This window comes from Penicillium bovifimosum (assembly GCF_028826915.1).
Source record: "Penicillium bovifimosum strain IBT 22155 chromosome Unknown utg000003l_segment0_segment0, whole genome shotgun sequence".
NCBI classification, from domain to species: Eukaryota; Fungi; Ascomycota; class Eurotiomycetes; order Eurotiales; family Aspergillaceae; genus Penicillium; species Penicillium bovifimosum.
The window spans coordinates 820,702-838,014 of record NW_026622712.1 but is presented as its reverse complement, the minus strand read 5'-3'; the positions used below and the strand labels follow the sequence as shown (position 1 = coordinate 838,014).

Genomic DNA, 17,313 nt, shown 5'->3' with positions numbered 1-17,313 from the left:
GCTCAACAACGTCTCGTTGGAGCATGGCAGGGGCATTTAAATCTTCATCCCCCAACTCCTCCCCAACCCAATAGCAGTATTCCACCCGAACCCAACAATCTCCCCAACAGTCCCAATCTTCTCCTTAACAGCCCTCGAATCCTCAAACCGTCTCTCCACAAACGCAGCAGTCTCCACCAGCTCCGCAGTCGGATCCCGCGTCATAACAACCTCGGAACTAGCATAAATCCCCGCAACAGCCAGTCGCCGCGTATACCACGACGCATCGACAGCGTCGTCACCAGCCAGCGTGAGAATATCCGACGACAGAGCATGCAGTTCAGTCAGGGAGAGGGGGATATTTGCCAGGAGGGACATTTGAGCTAGTGCCTGTGGACGGGGGCAAAACCATTAGCATATGACACTTTTTTTTTCCCTTTTCTTTCCTTGTATTTTCTTCAAGGATGTAAAAGAAAAGAAAATAAAACTCACATCCTGCCAAACCCCCTTAACATCCTTATTCAACTTCAACCTCTCAAGAACCAACGCCTTAACCTTCTCATCAACGCTAAGCTCTTTACCAGCCTCCGCAGCCAGTCGAGTAAACAAACCGTCTTCAACCTTACTCCGAAGCAGACCCCGTCGACTCGCAAGCCAGAAGAGGATTAAGTCGAATTCTCGGCGCGGGAGGAGTTGCACAGAGACGTCGAGGAAGCCGGCGGATCGCGCGCCGTGCGTGAGCGATTCGAGTGTGAAGCCGGTTGTGGGCACGAAGTCCAGGGCTGCGCTTAGGATTGCTGTTTGCGAGTTTGTGTAGGTGTGGTCGGGTAGGCGTGCGTGCAGGGTTGAGTGGTAGGGTCGTTGGTTTTGGTGGGGGACTGTGTTTGGTCGCGGGGTTGTGAGGTGCGTGGTGGTGGTTGTTGGCCGGGTCGTTGTGCTCAATTGGTTGGTTTGGTGGATAAAGGGTGTTGGAATTGGGCGGAAGAGTCGTTTTGGGAGGGTGCGGGTTAGGTGTGCCATTGTACCTGCTGTTGGATGTGACTGGAATTGAGGGTGAATGTACTGTTAGGTGAAAGGCGAAAAGTGGATGTTCGGAGTTGGAAGTTGGAGATCGAGATTGGAGGTGGTCTGTGCGTTTTGGATTAGAGTTGGTGACTGAACCTTATTACTCCGTAGTGACTAGTGATCCTCCGTACCTACATAGGACTGCGTAGGGTGGTGAGCTGACAGGAAGGCGTTAGGCGGTGAGAGGCAGATCAATAGGCCTGAATATCGACACATGTATACTCCGTACTATGAAGCAAAAAGAGGACAAAAGAGAAAATAACCGATCGCGCGGAGGAACGAACGACTATCTTTATTGCACACGAAAGTCTAGACCGCTACAATACCAGCACTGCTCGGAAATCTCACGGGGAATAAGTCTGAATGATAAAAACTATGAGTTAAGCAAATTGCAAAAAATATTGATAAGCTTTCCACGGACTCGAAAAGCATCAGATCAGCCCAATCGGGCACTCGTCCCATTTTGAGAGGCCCGATGCCTCAGAAACGAAACGGGATGGGAATACTGTGTAAGGGAATCATCGAAAGTAAAGCAAACGAAACGAAGCCAGACGCCCCTGCCAGAAAGCCCGGGTTGGAAAAATAAAGGACGAAAATGCTTTACATGATCTGATCCTGGGTCAGACCACTAGTGGCCTCCTGTCCTTCCATCTCCTCAGGGCCAGGACCGCTGGGGTTCATGTACTTGACGAAGGAGATGCCCAGAGGACGGCCACCGTACTGGTAACCGGAGAACTTGGCTGTGAGAACATTAGTATTTGAAGTTTTGTAGGTACCCTGGACGAAAACATACCAATGGCGGTTTCAGCAGTCTCAGGGGTATCGAACTGAACAACACCGGTGCCGCGGGAGCGGCCATGAGGTTCATACTGGATTTCGGCCCGCTCAACCTTGCCGATGGTGGAGAACAGATCGACAAGGTCCTCGTTGCAAGTGGACCAAGGCAACTGTGTGCAAGTTAGCATTTCATCCCAACCTCCTTTTGATCGGCTGAACTCACGTTTCGAACGTAGATCGTAGGGCCTCTCTCGCCGTTAGAAGTAGCGTAGTCAGTAAATGGGTTTGGGGGCCCGGCGGTGACCGGAGGAGCTCCGTGGTCAAATCCACCGGGGGGAACACCAAAGCCGCCGGGAGGACCGCCAAAGCCGCCGGGAGGACCGCCAAAGCCTCCACGTCCACCGAAGCCACCGCCGAAGCCGCCGCGGCCAGCAAAACCGCCGCCACGAGGAGGGCCCATACCACCGAAGCCACCACGACCGCCGAAGCCGGCACCAAAGCCACCGCGGCCAGCGTTAGCAAATCGATCCTCACGGACCTCAATGTTACGACCCTGCCAGTCATATCCATTGAACTGGGCAATGGCATTGCGCGCATCGTCAGGGAACTCGAAAGCAACGATGCCAGAACCTTTGGGGCGTCCAGAGGGATCAGTGTGCACATCGGCACGGATGACGGTACCTTGCTGAGCTGTAATAAAAAATATGGGTCAATTCACCATGCACTCGCACTAGACAAAAAATGTAGAGACCCAAGTCCATTGAAATGGTTTAGTTTGCACTTACCAGCCTGTCGGAACAGATCCTTCAAATCTTGCCAGCCAACGGTGAAAGGAAGCTACATCGAACGGTCAACAAAGCCTGCCAGAATTTAGCGTAACGGGGTAAAAGGGAAGGCAAACATTTGAGACATAGATCTGTCGGCCACCACCACCTGGGGGACCTCCGAAACCACCACCGCCGAAACCACCTCGGGCACCGGGTCCGAAGTCGCCGCGTGGGGGGCCGCCAACGAAACGGGGCTCGGATTCACGGTCCTGGCGACAGTCAGTTCACGTACTTGTGAGAGATTCGATGTCGCGAACGCATACCTCGCGAACATAAACGAGACGACCCATCAGGCTCTGGTTACTGAGAGTTTCCACGGCGTTCTGTGCTTGGTCCCTGGTTGCATATTCCACAATCCTGGTAGACAGATTAGCGGGGGCACTAGAATGGACAGAGAAACGACATCACTTACCCGCATCCCTACAATATCAGGACACCATGGTCCACCCGTCAACCCTCACGAACCACAAAAAACAACAAATCAAGGGAGTAGAAGGGCAGTAGCCCGTCTACATGAGAAACGCCCACCTTCGACATTCCATTAGGAAGAAGCAACACGTCGGCAAAGAGAACTTCTCCAGCTATAAAGCACAGAATCAAAGTCTGCATTAGCTTCCACACCCCAGCAAATCACTGTCCCAATCGCGCGACCGGGCTTACCTTGTCTCATAAAATCTTTAAGATGATGCCACTTGACATCATAAGAAAGGTTGCCCACGTAGACCCGGCGGTCTTGCTGGGACGAATCGCGAACGGTCTGCATCATATTGTCTTTCGAACCGGCGCGCTCCTCGTATCGGGCCGAAGGATAACCGCTGCGTCCACCAAAAGAAGAAGCGGAGGGGGGTCCAGCTGCTCCGGAAGCACTCAATGGGGATCGGGAACGACGCTCGGGGCGACGGTATTCGTCACGCTCACCACGGCTGCGGGAGCGGCTGCGCGGGGAGTACGGACGACGATCGCGACGAGAAGGGCTGCGAGAACGGCGACGGGGTGAGCGAGACCTCTCACGCTGTACGTGGTCAGACATGAACTAAATGGGTATAAAAGGCAGTCGCAGTTGTGATATGATGTCGAAAATTTGATTGAAAAAGAGATGGAAAAGCGCGATGAGAGTGATCTGAAGGCAGTTGCAACCACGGAAGGTCTCCAGTTCGAGGGGGCCGGCTCAGGTCAGGTGACCGCCGGTTTGAGGGGTGTTTGTCTTGGGGGACCCCGAGTTTCGAGCATGAAAACCACCATGCACACACGTTTTGCGCACACCGCAACATTGTCTTCTTTTTCAAGAGTGAAAATAAAGCGATGGGATAAAATGCGTGGCACTCTAAGGATATTCCAATCTCTAGACCCGGGGGATATCTGATAGAACAGACATCTCTCTGTTCTTCCCCCCGCACTGACCACACTGGCCATCATTGATCACATATCGACTTTCGGTCATATTGCGCAACGGTCGCCTTGATTGTATAATTGGCGGAATGGGAAATGTAGACAAGGAAAAAGAGTCCGAAGTAGACTTACTTGGGATGGTCGATAGACGTCGGCTGAGCAAGGAAACGTTATTAGCAGGAAAACCCCAAGAACCCGAAAGACAATGCGAAAGGATTTTGTAAAAAGAAAAGGAGAAGAAGCCGGGGGGCGGAGAAAGGCAGATCGAAAAGGATCAGGCGTCAAGGTTCAACCTTGGGGGTGTAGAGAAGACACGATGATTGGATGAATGGACAATTGACCGGGAAGCTGAATACACCAGGGAGGCCAGGAGTAGTAGTAACAAGTAATACAAAGATACGAAAAAGAAAAGTTGTAATAATCAAAGGAGAGATAGACTTACCCATGATTGCGAACTCCACGGGTGTGGAGGTGAGAGAGGATGGAGAGGAATCGCCGGGAGAGAGGAAGAGGAAGAAATAGAAGAGGACGAGCAAACGCCGAGCAAACTCGTTCCTGGCGGGATGTCGATGTTGGATGGGGGAAATTGAGCTCAGAGAGGAAAATACAGAATTCTGATATGTACTTGACTCGGGCAAAATAAGAGTCACCGCCCGGGGAACTAGTAATTACCGTCGATCATGTCTTTGTCTTTAGATCTACGTACGAGTTCGAACGAGATGAAACTGAGTGGGATGCCGAGACTGAGGAAGCCCGGGGAAGACACCCATCTCCTTATTTCCACATAGAACACAACTATCTAGCGCAATATGTGCTTGGACATGCGCCATTCTACGGGGTTCAGGTCCTTATCTTCGCCTTATCGTACATCTCAACACAATCAACCTGTTGGACACCTGCACACATGACTGACCGACCAGTGTACATGGTATTCGAGTTACTCAAACAAAATGCCACGCCCTCGACCTCTTTAGTCTTAAGTCTTTAGGCAAAAATACAGCAATTCACTAAGACCACAAACACCGAGGTAGTCACATTTACAGCTGGGGAAACAGTATCTCAATATGACCTTCATAGAACCACTCGACTAGATCATCCACTTGGAAACGAAAGATATGTGCTGAGGACATCAACACCGGGAATCAATAGATGAAACAAAAAAATCCCAGCGCCCCACCCGATAAAACGAACGCCGATGCAGCATGATAGGTATGCTGTGGGGGGAAGGGACCGTAGTCCCAAGGAGAGGACCAAAACGCCTTGACCGAACGAGGACGAGTTGTGAAAGGGGTAAGAGGGGATACATGTACAGATAAAGGGAAAAAGATGAACGTTGTGAAGATGTTGATATGAGGACAAAGACGGAGGGAATTTTGTACCTAGATGGGGCAAACAGGATAAATGAGGGTGAACATCCTATGCCGCCACATGGGTAGGAGGATAACGACCTGGAATCTTCATGTCTGCGGCGAGACTGCTGTCTGTCTTTTGGCGCAGTAACTCGGGTGGGAATTTGCTGGCAGTGATCGATCCACGAGCTCGGTCAATAGAACCATTATTGAGGCTAAGCGCCTGGAGCTTGGAAAGGTCCTGAGTATCATCTACCGAGGTAGCATTGGTGTTGTTGGTAGACTCGGTCGCGTTGGTGTTGGTAGGTGCCGTCGAGACACTCTCCCGACGAGTCATCTGGGGAGGAGCGGAGTGATCGCGACGATCGGCCATACCTACGCCCGCGATGGCGGCGAGGGAAGCCTGGTCGCCGTCAGACCGGATTTCGCGATCATCCGAATTCAAGTTGTTAAGTTGCTGATTGTGAGCCTGTTGGTCTTGATATTGCTTGTTTTCCGCTTGCTGGCTCTGTCTCTGCTTGGCCACGATCACAGACGGCCCAATCCAGTCGCCGTAGTAGCTATCATGTTGGGACACTTTGGGGCGAGACTGGTCGGCTGTCTCCTCATTGGCCCGGTAGGCTTGGTAGGAAGTATCGTCTCCTTCGTGATTTCGTACTTGTCGTGAGTTGTCCTCAAACGCACTCGATCCGCCAGGATGGGATCCACCGGCTCCTAGCATGTCTCGGCCCGCGGAGCTGTCACCACTGGAAGGTGACAAGGGCGCTTGTCGGTCAATTTGGACGTCGCTGGGGAACGCACCTCCGGGCTGGCGAGAGGACGTCGGTCTGTCTTGGGCCATTACCACAGAGCCGGCGGAGTATGGGGTGCGGTCCGCTTCATCATCTTCCAGAACTTCGCTATTCATTGACCTACCACTCACGCTGCGGACATGTTTGCGGACGAAAGCGTTTCGGGCTTCGCCCGTCATGTTGATCAAGCCCTCAATGTCTTCATACCATGACATCATAGTCTCGTGAGATTCGGCACGGAACACCCAGGAGTGGCCTCGATGCATCGCGCCAGTCTGTCGGCCCTTCAGCATGAATTTGTGAGAGCTTGAGTTATCCTGAGAGTGGGAGCCAAGCTTCTGCTCGGGCAGATAAAGCGACATGACTGGAGTTTGCCATGCGATACGATCCGCGGACTTGAACTCGTGGAGATGCGTCGGCGACAACACGTACCTAGGGTTGTTAGACAATGACGTCAATCTCAAAAAGACAGCAAGGGAACTCACCATCCAGGGGTATAACTCTTGAGATACTTGCTCTTGCGCTCCAACATACCAGCCCTAACTTCGGCAGCTGCCGGATGATCCTTACCCGGGTAGGTGATGCTCTCCACATTCCGAAGAGGGATCCGGGGATCGACGAGCTCGTCGGTGTTGGCGACAAACTCATTCCACTCATGATCTTGGGGCATGGAGATTGGACCAGCTTGGAGCTTCTCCACAGCGTCAAGAGACTCATTGGCTTCGCGGCGAAGAATGTTGGCGTAGGCATTGTATGCTTTCTGAATCTCGCTCACGACGATACCCTCCAGTTCACGGCCCGAGTTCTCCAAATTCAAGAATGCCTGTAGTATAGACGTTAGTCAGACACATAGCACATACAGCAAATACAGCACATACCCGATGCAAGTAGTTCTCCTCCTCAATCTGTTTCTCGACTTGTCTCTCCGCCTGCAGGCGCATGATGAACGGATCACCTTTACCAGATGTCGCAGACGGATCAGTGTCGACAAGTCCGAGAGCTTCCTGCAGGTTGCGCACAGACTTGCGGGTACCATCGAGCTCCTTCTCGACAGTGTTCCTGAAGTCGGCCGAAAGACTCTTGATCTCCTTGGTCTTCTTCTGGAGATCGCTTCGGAGCCCAGTCAATTGGCTGATCACCTCGGCCTCGACCTCCACGGCTTTATTGGCCTCCGCGTAACCCTGTCTGTGTAAGTCCTGCAGAATATCTGTCGCTTCGGCCAAACCAGTGGACCCGAGCAACCCAGGCGGGAGGGTCTGGTTGTTGACGACATTGGAGGCGGACAAGAACAACTTTGACCTTGATTCGTATGACTTTTGCACTTCCTTAAAGAAGAGAATCAGATCCTTGAGCACCTTGCGCCAAGCTAGATAAAACGTTAGTCCAAGTCGCAGTAACTCGCGCATAAACGTAGTTAGCACCCACCTCCAAACCGATTGGCCAACACCTCGGTCGGGTTACCGTTGGTGGGAATTGGAATCATAAAAGCGCTGTTGGGATCCTCCGATCCATCCGTGTTGTACTTTTCACGATCGCCCAAGCTGAGACTCCTGACACTGCCTGCGCGCATACTCCTCCGGCTGCCATTGCGCCGCAAGCTTCCCTTCTTGCTCATCGAAGCCTTCTTTTGCAATGTTCCCGAACGGGACGGAGTCGTGGAGCGCACATGTGACGCTGTGGAGGAAGAGCGCTGCATTCCAGTGGGGGCGTCGAGGACCGAGCTGCGGTGGCTGACGGTATCGAAATCCTCCTTGAACCGAGGGTTGTGGGGAATCTGCGACGACTCCAGAGCACCGGAGCCGTAGTGGTATGCCGATGTGGTTCCGGCGAAAGAACTCGGTCGCGAGACGGAGCGCGGGCCGTATCCGCGACTCAAGGCGGCCGGATTGTTGACGTGCGGGATCATGTATGCATCCTGTGAGGGCGTCTGCGGCCGCGCGGCCATCGCCATGTTCGCGGGAACGTGGATTTTGTTTATGGTTTATGCAGGTTCAGGAGTTAAATCGAGTCGAGATCGAGAGCGGGAGAAATAAAGGAATGAGAAATAGAAGAATTGAAAGTGAAGAAATCGAAAAGTGAAGAGAAAATCAGAATCAAGGATATTCCAAGGCTGAGCCTAAAGTGGCGTCTTTCTGGTTACCTGGCGAACGGGGAGCAATTGTATGCGGGGGGATGAGAAGCAAGATTTGGGGCCCCACTCATGAGACTATCTGAAATTTCGGGAAATAGGAGAAGATCAGAGGAGATCAGAAGAGATCGGAAGAGATCAGAATTGGACGAGATAAGGCAGAGAGAGAGCTGAAATTAAGGGAAATAAAGGAAGATGCTCATGGATGATGACGTCTACGAGGAGAATGCCCAGATACGAATGGTGACGAGGAACTGGGTTACCGGGACCATCGGGAGAAAGAGGGAGGGGAAATAAAATTTAATTGATCAGTTATTACATACTCTTCAGCGTCAGGGCAGACTTTCAGGTATGCCAACGTGGTATTGGTTTTATCATTCACGATGGTTGACGTACTGCCTCGGGATAACGGCCCGATCTGAGGTAGTAGAGAGGGAGAGGTGGAAGAGGTGGAAGAGGTACACTGGGGCACTGGAAACTTACAACTTGAGCATCGGATTTCAACCCCGCGTGGCTTAGCTCTTTCTGCTTTAGTACTCATTTCCTGCCGCTTTTTACTCCCCTAAGTAAAACTGAGCACGCTTTTCAGCATCACATGATCGTTCAGAGGGCAATCTACGGAGTACTATATGGAAACTACGGATGTATGATCATACAGTAAAAATAACCTTAAAAGAAGTCCAAGGTCATCCAGATGACTACTTACATATCTGGCAGCAAACGATGGACCTTCGGCAGCATTGATGCTTTGAGAAGGCCATAAGACAAAACCAGCAAAGAGCTGGTAGCGATGGATGTAGCGCACCCTGGCTGATCGGCTTAGAAATTAGGGAATATGTGTCATCGACCTTCTTGGCATTTATGACAAAGGCAGCGCGATGAAGGGAAGCTGGAAGTGCCATGTAGTACGCAATAGCTGTGAATCTGTGATCAAGTCCAGCATGGCGATGATTGAATAGTGGGGCAGCCCGGGGGTGAGGTCAAGTGGGGCTTCCCGAAGCCTTTTTCTCCACCGGCCCGGGAGTGCAACGAGTGAACGAGTCAATCATCGAGGCTCGAAGTTGTCCAAGTGCTCAATTTCTCCTGAGATTCTCAGAGTCTCTTCTTAGATAATAGCTCCCTTTATGTTCTCAGCTATCAATTTGATCAGCGCCATCAACACGTTCAATGTCCTCGGCATCCTAAGTCTTCGCGGAAATCTGAAGACACCGAGACTCCGAGATTGTATTTACGGAGTATCTCATCATACCCGCGAGAATTCCCTTGTGACCCACAGTATCTGCCTCAGATTGAAACTAATACTACGTACCACGCCAGCTTCGGAAAACATTGAGCTGTACTCCTCGCTTATGGTAAGTGAGGTGTTTCCATGACATCGGGATGAATAGCGTCGACTCCAAAGCCGCTCTTCAATAAGTAGATGGGAGGCATCTGAAGTTTAGCTGGCTAACCTAGAGTAACAGATCCAAAGAGATTGTTATCCTCACGCATATTGATGCTGCAGTATAACGGCGACAAGAGAGTCGCATGGGCAGATATCACCGATGCTTGCTGTGAAGATAGCCGCGGTTTCGTAGGCTGCATCGCATACCTGACACCTACATGTAGGTACAGGTAGTCGAGCATTCACCTGATGGATCAATCTAGGTACTGATAAGGTCCACGGATTCATTTTGAACTTACTAAGAATACCTGTGCTGTAAGATACTCAGTGAGTGAGCAACCTCATAAAGCGGCCACACCCTGATCGAGAAATTCGCATGCCTAATATGTACTCCGTACATACTACTAGTAGTTACATCAACTCACATGCATACTAACGTAGTTAACGAACCACCTACAGTATGTACATTGTGCATCAGGACCACACTAATTGCAAAGAGGACCCTCATATTCTCCTAGTGTCTTATGCCAATGCGGTTGCCTATCGATGGGAGTGGCTGAGTTACTCCCCTGACCAAACCCATACCCCAGTGACCTCACACTATTGGAATCAGCTAATGGCATGGATTATGTCAATCGTCTGAACCTGATCCACCGCAGGTCTGTGGCTCATGAAAAAGGGGGTTGTCACTTCAATATTTGCCCCCCCCCCCTGAGAGTCGAGTCATGAGCAGTGCATGACGTCGGCATCTGGGGAAAGAAAAGAAAAAGATCGAAGGTTTTTGGAACATTTGCCTCCTTCCAAGGCCATATGTGTATACCGAGCCTCTTGCCGGTCGCTTCGGAATGTCTTCATCTGGTTCGGCTTGTAAACGTACCTTGGTACGGAGTACTTTGTCTTCTCTTGGTCTAACAGGTTGATTCCGTCCCCTATCGCAACTACTGACCGAACCAGCTTGGCACATACGAAAACTGGTTTGGAGAACAGCAAAGTAGTTGAATTCGATGCGAGTGTGACAGGACACTTCTCTAGTACCTGCATAGTCAACTGTAGTACTACCTACCTGTGGTCGTTCACTCGAATTCCTGGCTCGAGAACTGTGATGGTGATGCAGAGGCTTGGCGGTTTCTGATATCCCGCGTCTTTCAATGATACTTCCAGACATTCCAAGGTCATAACCACATGCCTGTCTTTCTATGATTTAGTTACCAAATGCAAAGTCATAATCTGAAAGGTCATCGGAATTCAATACCGGGAAGTTGTGCTTCCTGACACCAGACTTTGCGATCGTTTGATATACGTGCGCTGTCATTGGCTCTCATGATCCGGGGATACCTCCCTTTGGATGTAGGTACCTTGGCACCAAATTTATACTGCGTACATGTCTATTAAGATCAGTACTGGTTGCGCTTCATGAAAGAAAAAAGTATATATATACTGTTACGAAGTCTTACTGGATCTCCCTGGGTAGACATGTACGCACGGTAACGCACGGCAGCACGAAGTCTAGGACCGCACAATCCCATGGTCCAAACTTGAAATGTGTGGTTTTGGATTTCTTGGAGGCTAAGGAAGATCCGATCGCATGGGTGGCCAGAAGCGATAGACGGCGTGATGGGGGATAATTTACACAAAACAATGAAAGGGGTGTATTTGGGAAAATTGCTTATGATGCGCGAACGGGGGATGTGGGAACCTCAATGCCGTAGGCGTTCTTGATACGATCGGCGCGTCTCTCCTCATAGTTGGCGCCGTAGATACCTAGCAACGTTAGTTTCAGTGCATGGAATTGCTAATCAGGCAGTGAGCACATACCACGTCCTTCGCCCAATTCAGCAACACTTTGCTCCACAGGGGTCTGGAAAGCCTTGCGCAATGCCGTGCGGCGGTCGAATTCATCCACGGAGTTGTCCTTCTGGTATCCAAACAGAGAGCCTCCGGTGTACTCAAAAGCGGTCATAGCGGTGGAGAGAGCGACTCCGTAACCCAGCACAGCGGGGAAGGTGCGGACTGAGGTAAACAGCAACGTTAGCTTCCAACACATAGCGATTGCCTCATTTTTACAGTAACTAACCTCTGAGACCGAGAATAGCACCTGAAACGAAACCACCGATGGCGACGTTGTAGTGGTCCTCCTTCTCGCGCAGGTTGGCCGAAGCAGTCTTGATGAACTCATAGGTACCACCCATGGCGGCTTTCACATGTCAAAATTAGCAACTGAAGAGCAATTGTTTTATTCAGACCAAGAGGGACTCGTACCGAAGGTAGTAATGGTACCACCGCCGCGGACGAAGACTCCCAGAGTTCCGACGTTCTGTTTGGTGAGCGTGTTCTGTACAGCCGCTGCGAAAAGACCGACGCTTCCGGTCAGCGCCGTAGCCTTCATGGCCGCCGAAATAGCATCTTTGGGGTGGTAGCTGTGGTCCTCCTCGTGGTGCGCCATTGTGTGTGTGTGTAGATTAGCAGGGACAGACTGCTTCCGGTATGGGTTGTGGTTGGCAGTAGGATTTGAGGGTCAGCTTTCTGCCCCAACTGACCGCAACCGCGACCGCCTAGTATTTCGCCAACCATCATTGGGAGCTCAACAACTAAATACCCCAGAATTGGAGTCATCTATTGATTGACAATTCCTTTGCCTCATACCTCAGAAGTGGTTACAACTCATGCTGCGTTTTTAGATTATTTCTGCTTGACAACATTGCATAGCCATTCTACGATCGCCCTTTCCGTGGAGGGAAGAACATCATCCAGCTGCCACTTGCTGCCAAGTGCAGTGGGCTCCCCGCTGTCGCGCCGCATACACCTACGCAAATCCATCACCAACAAGCATATCCACCGCGATCAAGCTGGTAAAGCGTGAATTTGTGAGGTGTAATAGGGTATAAAGCACCTCGACGATTAAATCTTATTCACAGCGTCAAGACGAAAGATCTTAACTTTGTGTGAGGCCTTAGGCCTGGCCCAGTGTACCTCATGGCGCCTTCACAGATGGCTGGTAAGAAACCCACTCTAGCCTACCAAAGCCGCAAGACATGTAGCTGGCAGTGTACTTACAGTCTCTCCTTCAACAATATAGGCAAGACCGCGCCACGCCTTCTACTCGATATCAAGCTGTATGACCCAGCGCATGATCCAGATACAGCTCGCAATCTCTTGTCACAGACCCCGCCTATCTACCCACGAGGCTATAGTGGCCCGCTCTCGTTCATCTCACCAAAGGCATGTCATCATGAATATGTCTTGAAAGAAGATCAGTCGTTCATGGCAGAGACAGAGCACCGGAGGAGGCCAGGCACATCATCAAAGGTCTCGGCTATGTGCGCAAAGTGCCGCTGTCATCTTCAAGTGGTTGTAAACTACGCCCATAACTTGGGTTCGTTCAATCAGAACGCTAAAGGCCATCTGCATCATTTGGTTTACACATCGGGGCGGCAAAAGAATGGCTTTTCACCCCCCGAGATAAATCAAAGAGGGCAGGTTGCAGAGACATATCATTATCAATGTTCCTATATATCATGCCCCGCTATGGTGTCATTACGGATTCAGTCGCCAATTTTGGGCCCGGATTTTGTCCGGTTAATGACTGATCAAGAATTGCTGCGGAAACGGGCTAGAGAGGCTATTGAAGCATATCCCGAGTCCATGGAAGGCATGGGTGATCCGCAGCCGGTCAATGTGCTGGATAATCTACGCCTATACATCACGAACGCATTGCGGAATCCTCAGCGCAGCAAGCCTATCTCATCGGTCAATAAGAGATTCATGCATTCTTTTGGCGTGGAAGGTGCAGCTTGCAAGGACCTCCTTGAATCGCTAGACTTCGTTTATAATTCGGTAAGTTACAATGACACTATTCTGCTTTCTTTTGAGTTACCTATTCTGGTCGTTGCATACCTCGGCGCTGACGAATCGATCATAGGAGACAGGAGCATGGCACCCGCCGAAACCGGTTGCGACCTCTGAGAGACCTTACCAAGATACCTTGTGCATATATCTTGACGACGTGCTTCATGAGTTGCTCTCCTTGATCTATCTCCGACCGGCTTCCGAAAGGAGAGGAATGCAGATTCCCGCTACTCCTCCCTCTGCAGTCACTATGCTTTTCCGCGCGCTAGAAGCGCAAGATTGTTCGTAAAACGTGCCCCCCGACTTGAAGAGCTCATACTCATTGCTTCTACAGATCCGACAGCCAATCAGCTCAAAGAATTTGGTTTCCCCTCCTCTCCGTTAGTGTACTCCCTTCCGGAAATGAAATACCCAAATCTAACAGCCATCTCTTCAGTTGCTATGAGGACCTGGGGGTGGTGGAGGACATGTCCTCCTCGACAATTATCGAGGCATACAAGCGACAGATGACCGTTGACCCTGGAAATTTCCCAGTGTGGTTGAGTGCTCTCAAGGATATCGGCTGCTTGCGCGGCGGCGAAGACAAGGAGCTCATAGATGCAGCAGTCAACGAAGCTTATGCAGATGGAAAATATTGCCTCGAGGACATTGACGCCGCATATCAGTACTTTGGTCTCCGCGTTGACGATCCGAACCTCACCGATGATAGCATCATTGGCAAATTTTACGCCTTCGTCAACTCCACAAACAACGATGTCGAGGCGCGCCGACAGCTGTGGCGAATTGGTGACTCGTCAGCAAGCGAGGCCATCAAGTCTGCAGCAGAAGACCGTGCGTTGATCATCCCATGCTATGTTCTAAACTTGAACGCTAATCCCGAAAATAGGTGTTTCTACTGTCGAGCAGGCAAATTTCTTCCTAGGGGTCGAGGATCAGACCCCAGATGATTTCGTCATGACCATGTACACTGCGAAGGTTAGTCACTGAGTCCCTTTGCTTCATCCATGGATTTGTCGCCAACTGATTGTTCGACCTTAGGTCAATGACAACCCGCTCGTGAAAGAGCTGGCGAAACGCGCAGTCGCCCTTATTGCAGAGTCCCGTAAATCGGCTGCATTGACTCATTTTGTTGAGACCGGAGAGGCGCTTGCAGGTGAAATGGACATTGGGGACGCCTATCGCTTACTACAAATTCCCGATCGAACCGCCGACGATGGCGCGATCATGGCAGCGTACACAATCTGCGTTGATGAGAACCCTGGTGATGCAGAGAGGTATAACCAGGCCCTTGCCATTATTGCCAAGGAGTTGGACAGCTCTTCTCTGAGAGATATGACCGGTCTCTCTAGCGGTCCTGATCGAAACATCAACGATTGGCCAGTTGGACTGCAGAACATTGGCAACACATGCTATCTTAACAGTCTGTTGCAGTTTTATTTTTCTATTCGTCCTTTCCGCGAGATGGTCTTGGACTTGGAACGCTTCCAAGTTGACCTCGATGACGAGGAAGGTCTAGCAAATAAGCAAGTTGGGTCCCGAAAGGTGACCAAAAATGAAGTCGAGCGATCTCAGCGATGTGAGTTTCTTTGTGTGTGCCGATGGTTTTATCTCACCCAAACTGACTCTTGCTTGATACAGTCCTGAAAGAGCTTCGGAATCTGTTCCGTAGCATGATCACATCATCTCAGACCTCGGTGACTCCCGGCCAGGAGCTCGCCCGCTTGACCTTGATCAGCCCCGGCAATGAAGCGGCAATTCGTCGTCGGTCGACCATTACTGCTACGAGCCCAAACCTTCTTGGCCAAATCAATGGTGCTCCTGTCTTAGGACCCCTTGGGCCTCCACATTCCCTACCTGTCGGTCAGATGGAGGAGTTGTCTTCTGATCAAGCCGACGCCGCTCCTATTCCGGTTTTGACGACCAACGATACCAGCAGTGAGGCAACATTGGTCCAAGATGATAACACCGCCGATCCACTCGGCCTCTTTGTGGACGATAAGGAGAACAACCCTCCAGACTTGGACCAACTGTCGGACCAAGCAGAGGCGGGATCCGATGTGGAAATGGATACCAACTCCGAGAACGGTGCATCGGTGAACCTACCACCGCCAGTCCCTCCTCGCAACCTCCCGCAGCTTGATCGCGAGAAGCAATTGAGGGAAGAAGTCGAGATTGGCGCTCAACAGGATGTCACTGAAGTCATAAACAATGTTCTGTTCCAAAGCCAGTGTGCTATCAAACCTCGAGGCATTGGCAGTGACGGTGAACAGATTGACCAGATTAAAGAGTAAGCTATGACAAATCATGGAATTGATGTCCTTATGCTAACACTCGCCAGCTTATTCTACGGGCAAACCCGTTCTTACATCTCCACTGCTAAAGGCGTACGGTCCAAGGACGAACGGTGGTGTGATATCAAGGTTGACGTTGCCCATGGACCCCGCAACATTTACGAGGCTATCGATGGAGCATTCGACGTCCAGGATATTAGTGTGGATAATTCCGTGGCCGAGCAATACGCCTCCATCAGTCAGCTCCCACCAGTGCTTCATATCCAGGTGCAACGAGTGCAATTCGATCCAATCAAGAAAGTTTCGTTCAAGTCAACGAACCATCTCGAGCTGCTTGAAACCATCTACATGGACCGGTACATGGATACTAAGAATCCAGATATTGTGAACCGGCGCGCCCAAATCTGGGAGTGGAAGGCTTCTTTGAAGTTGCTTGAGGCTCGCCGGGAAGAGCTTCTCAGGCCGGAGGTATGGAACCTGAACGATGAACATTTTTGCCTTTACGTAGCTAACGTCTGGCAGGGTGCCGCTAGCGTTGATATCGCAACATTGTTCCGCAAAGTTAGGACAGTGCTTCTGGACGTGGACGCTATTGGGAAGGACGCCGAGTCCGCATCCCAGTCCACGCCCGAGTCCATCGCTGATTCTCTGGACTGTGATATTGGTACGGAATTCACGGACGAACTTGAAGGTCTTGCTCGAAAGGTCGACGATGATCTGCAAGGTAATTTTGGCACCACTCTTTTCATCTTTGGCAGCTTTGTTAACTCGTCTTATAGCTTTGGACCAAGAAATCAAGGATACAAAGGCCATGATATCTAGTCACTTTGCCGATTTCCGCACGCTTGCCTATCGACTGTACGCCGTGTTTGTGCATCATGGATCCGTTTCGTTTGGCCATTACTACATCTACATCTTCGATTTCGACAAACAGGTCTGGCGCAAGTACAATGACGAGTACGTCACTGAGGTCCAGGATGTGGACGAAATCTTCAAGCCCGGTTCGACCAATAACCCTCCTACTCCGTACTTCCTGGTCTACGTCAATGACGACATGAAGAGCCGTCTGGCAAGTCCGCTCTGCCGTGAGGTGAATGAGACCATGGCCGATCAGTTTTCCGATCTACTCCCGTTAGATATGACGGAGGTGAACGAGACCATGACCGAGCCTTTCCCCGATCTATCCCCGCCCATGGAGGATGTTCGGCCCACCTCTCCTACCACCGAAGCGAACTTGACGCCCCCGTCCTATGAAGAAGCGGCTTCCCTTAATGGAACATCAGGTACGGGAACCCTGGGATCTGCGGATCTGGAGAACAATACCTGGCCTGGCCCTCGTCCTGCGACTGACTCGCAGTAAAATTGGTAGCCTCAAACGCCGTGCCCGCTGATGTGGCCACTGTCAACCCTCTCAAACGCAAAAGCCCCGACGCCGAAGTCAAGCACACCGATTCGATTTGAGTTCCGTCCCTTATGAAACCCAGCTT

The 17,313-nt window shown here is 51.0% G+C and overlaps 5 protein-coding genes across 5 annotated transcripts; 1 reads left to right on the top strand and 4 right to left on the bottom strand.

The window, feature by feature from the left end:
• Positions 1–36: 36 nt before the first annotated feature.
• N7515_003366 (uncharacterized protein) lies at positions 37–999 on the bottom strand (the record flags this gene model as incomplete). Its single annotated transcript, XM_056664110.1, has 2 exons — positions 37–369; positions 472–999. The coding sequence occupies 2 exons, from the start codon at positions 997–999 to the stop codon at positions 37–39; spliced, it is 861 nt and encodes a 286-aa protein (XP_056523167.1).
• A 645-nt stretch (positions 1,000–1,644) lies between these two features.
• Positions 1,645–3,678, bottom strand: N7515_003365 (uncharacterized protein; the record flags this gene model as incomplete). Its single annotated transcript, XM_056664109.1, has 7 exons — positions 1,645–1,784; positions 1,838–1,991; positions 2,045–2,511; positions 2,881–3,005; positions 3,061–3,068; positions 3,177–3,229; positions 3,309–3,678. The coding sequence occupies 7 exons, from the start codon at positions 3,676–3,678 to the stop codon at positions 1,645–1,647; spliced, it is 1,317 nt and encodes a 438-aa protein (XP_056523166.1).
• A 1,775-nt stretch (positions 3,679–5,453) lies between these two features.
• Positions 5,454–8,128, bottom strand: N7515_003364 (SLM1 family PH domain-containing protein; the record flags this gene model as incomplete). The annotated part of the gene is made up of 4 exons (XM_056664108.1): positions 5,454–6,609; positions 6,663–7,000; positions 7,056–7,543; positions 7,603–8,128. 4 exons carry the CDS (start codon positions 8,126–8,128, stop codon positions 5,454–5,456), a joined length of 2,508 nt encoding a protein of 835 aa, XP_056523165.1.
• A 3,227-nt stretch (positions 8,129–11,355) lies between these two features.
• Positions 11,356–12,132, bottom strand: N7515_003363 (Tim17/Tim22/Tim23/Pmp24 family protein; the record flags this gene model as incomplete). Its single annotated transcript, XM_056664107.1, has 4 exons — positions 11,356–11,450; positions 11,505–11,699; positions 11,764–11,883; positions 11,949–12,132. 4 exons carry the CDS (start codon positions 12,130–12,132, stop codon positions 11,356–11,358), a joined length of 594 nt encoding a protein of 197 aa, XP_056523164.1.
• A 545-nt stretch (positions 12,133–12,677) lies between these two features.
• N7515_003362 (ubiquitin-specific protease UBP2) lies at positions 12,678–17,186 on the top strand (the record flags this gene model as incomplete). Its single annotated transcript, XM_056664106.1, has 8 exons — positions 12,678–13,523; positions 13,609–13,816; positions 13,887–14,366; positions 14,422–14,510; positions 14,574–15,111; positions 15,174–15,822; positions 15,874–16,550; positions 16,606–17,186. The coding sequence occupies 8 exons, from the start codon at positions 12,678–12,680 to the stop codon at positions 17,184–17,186; spliced, it is 4,068 nt and encodes a 1,355-aa protein (XP_056523163.1).
• Between the last annotated feature and the right edge of the window lie 127 nt (positions 17,187–17,313).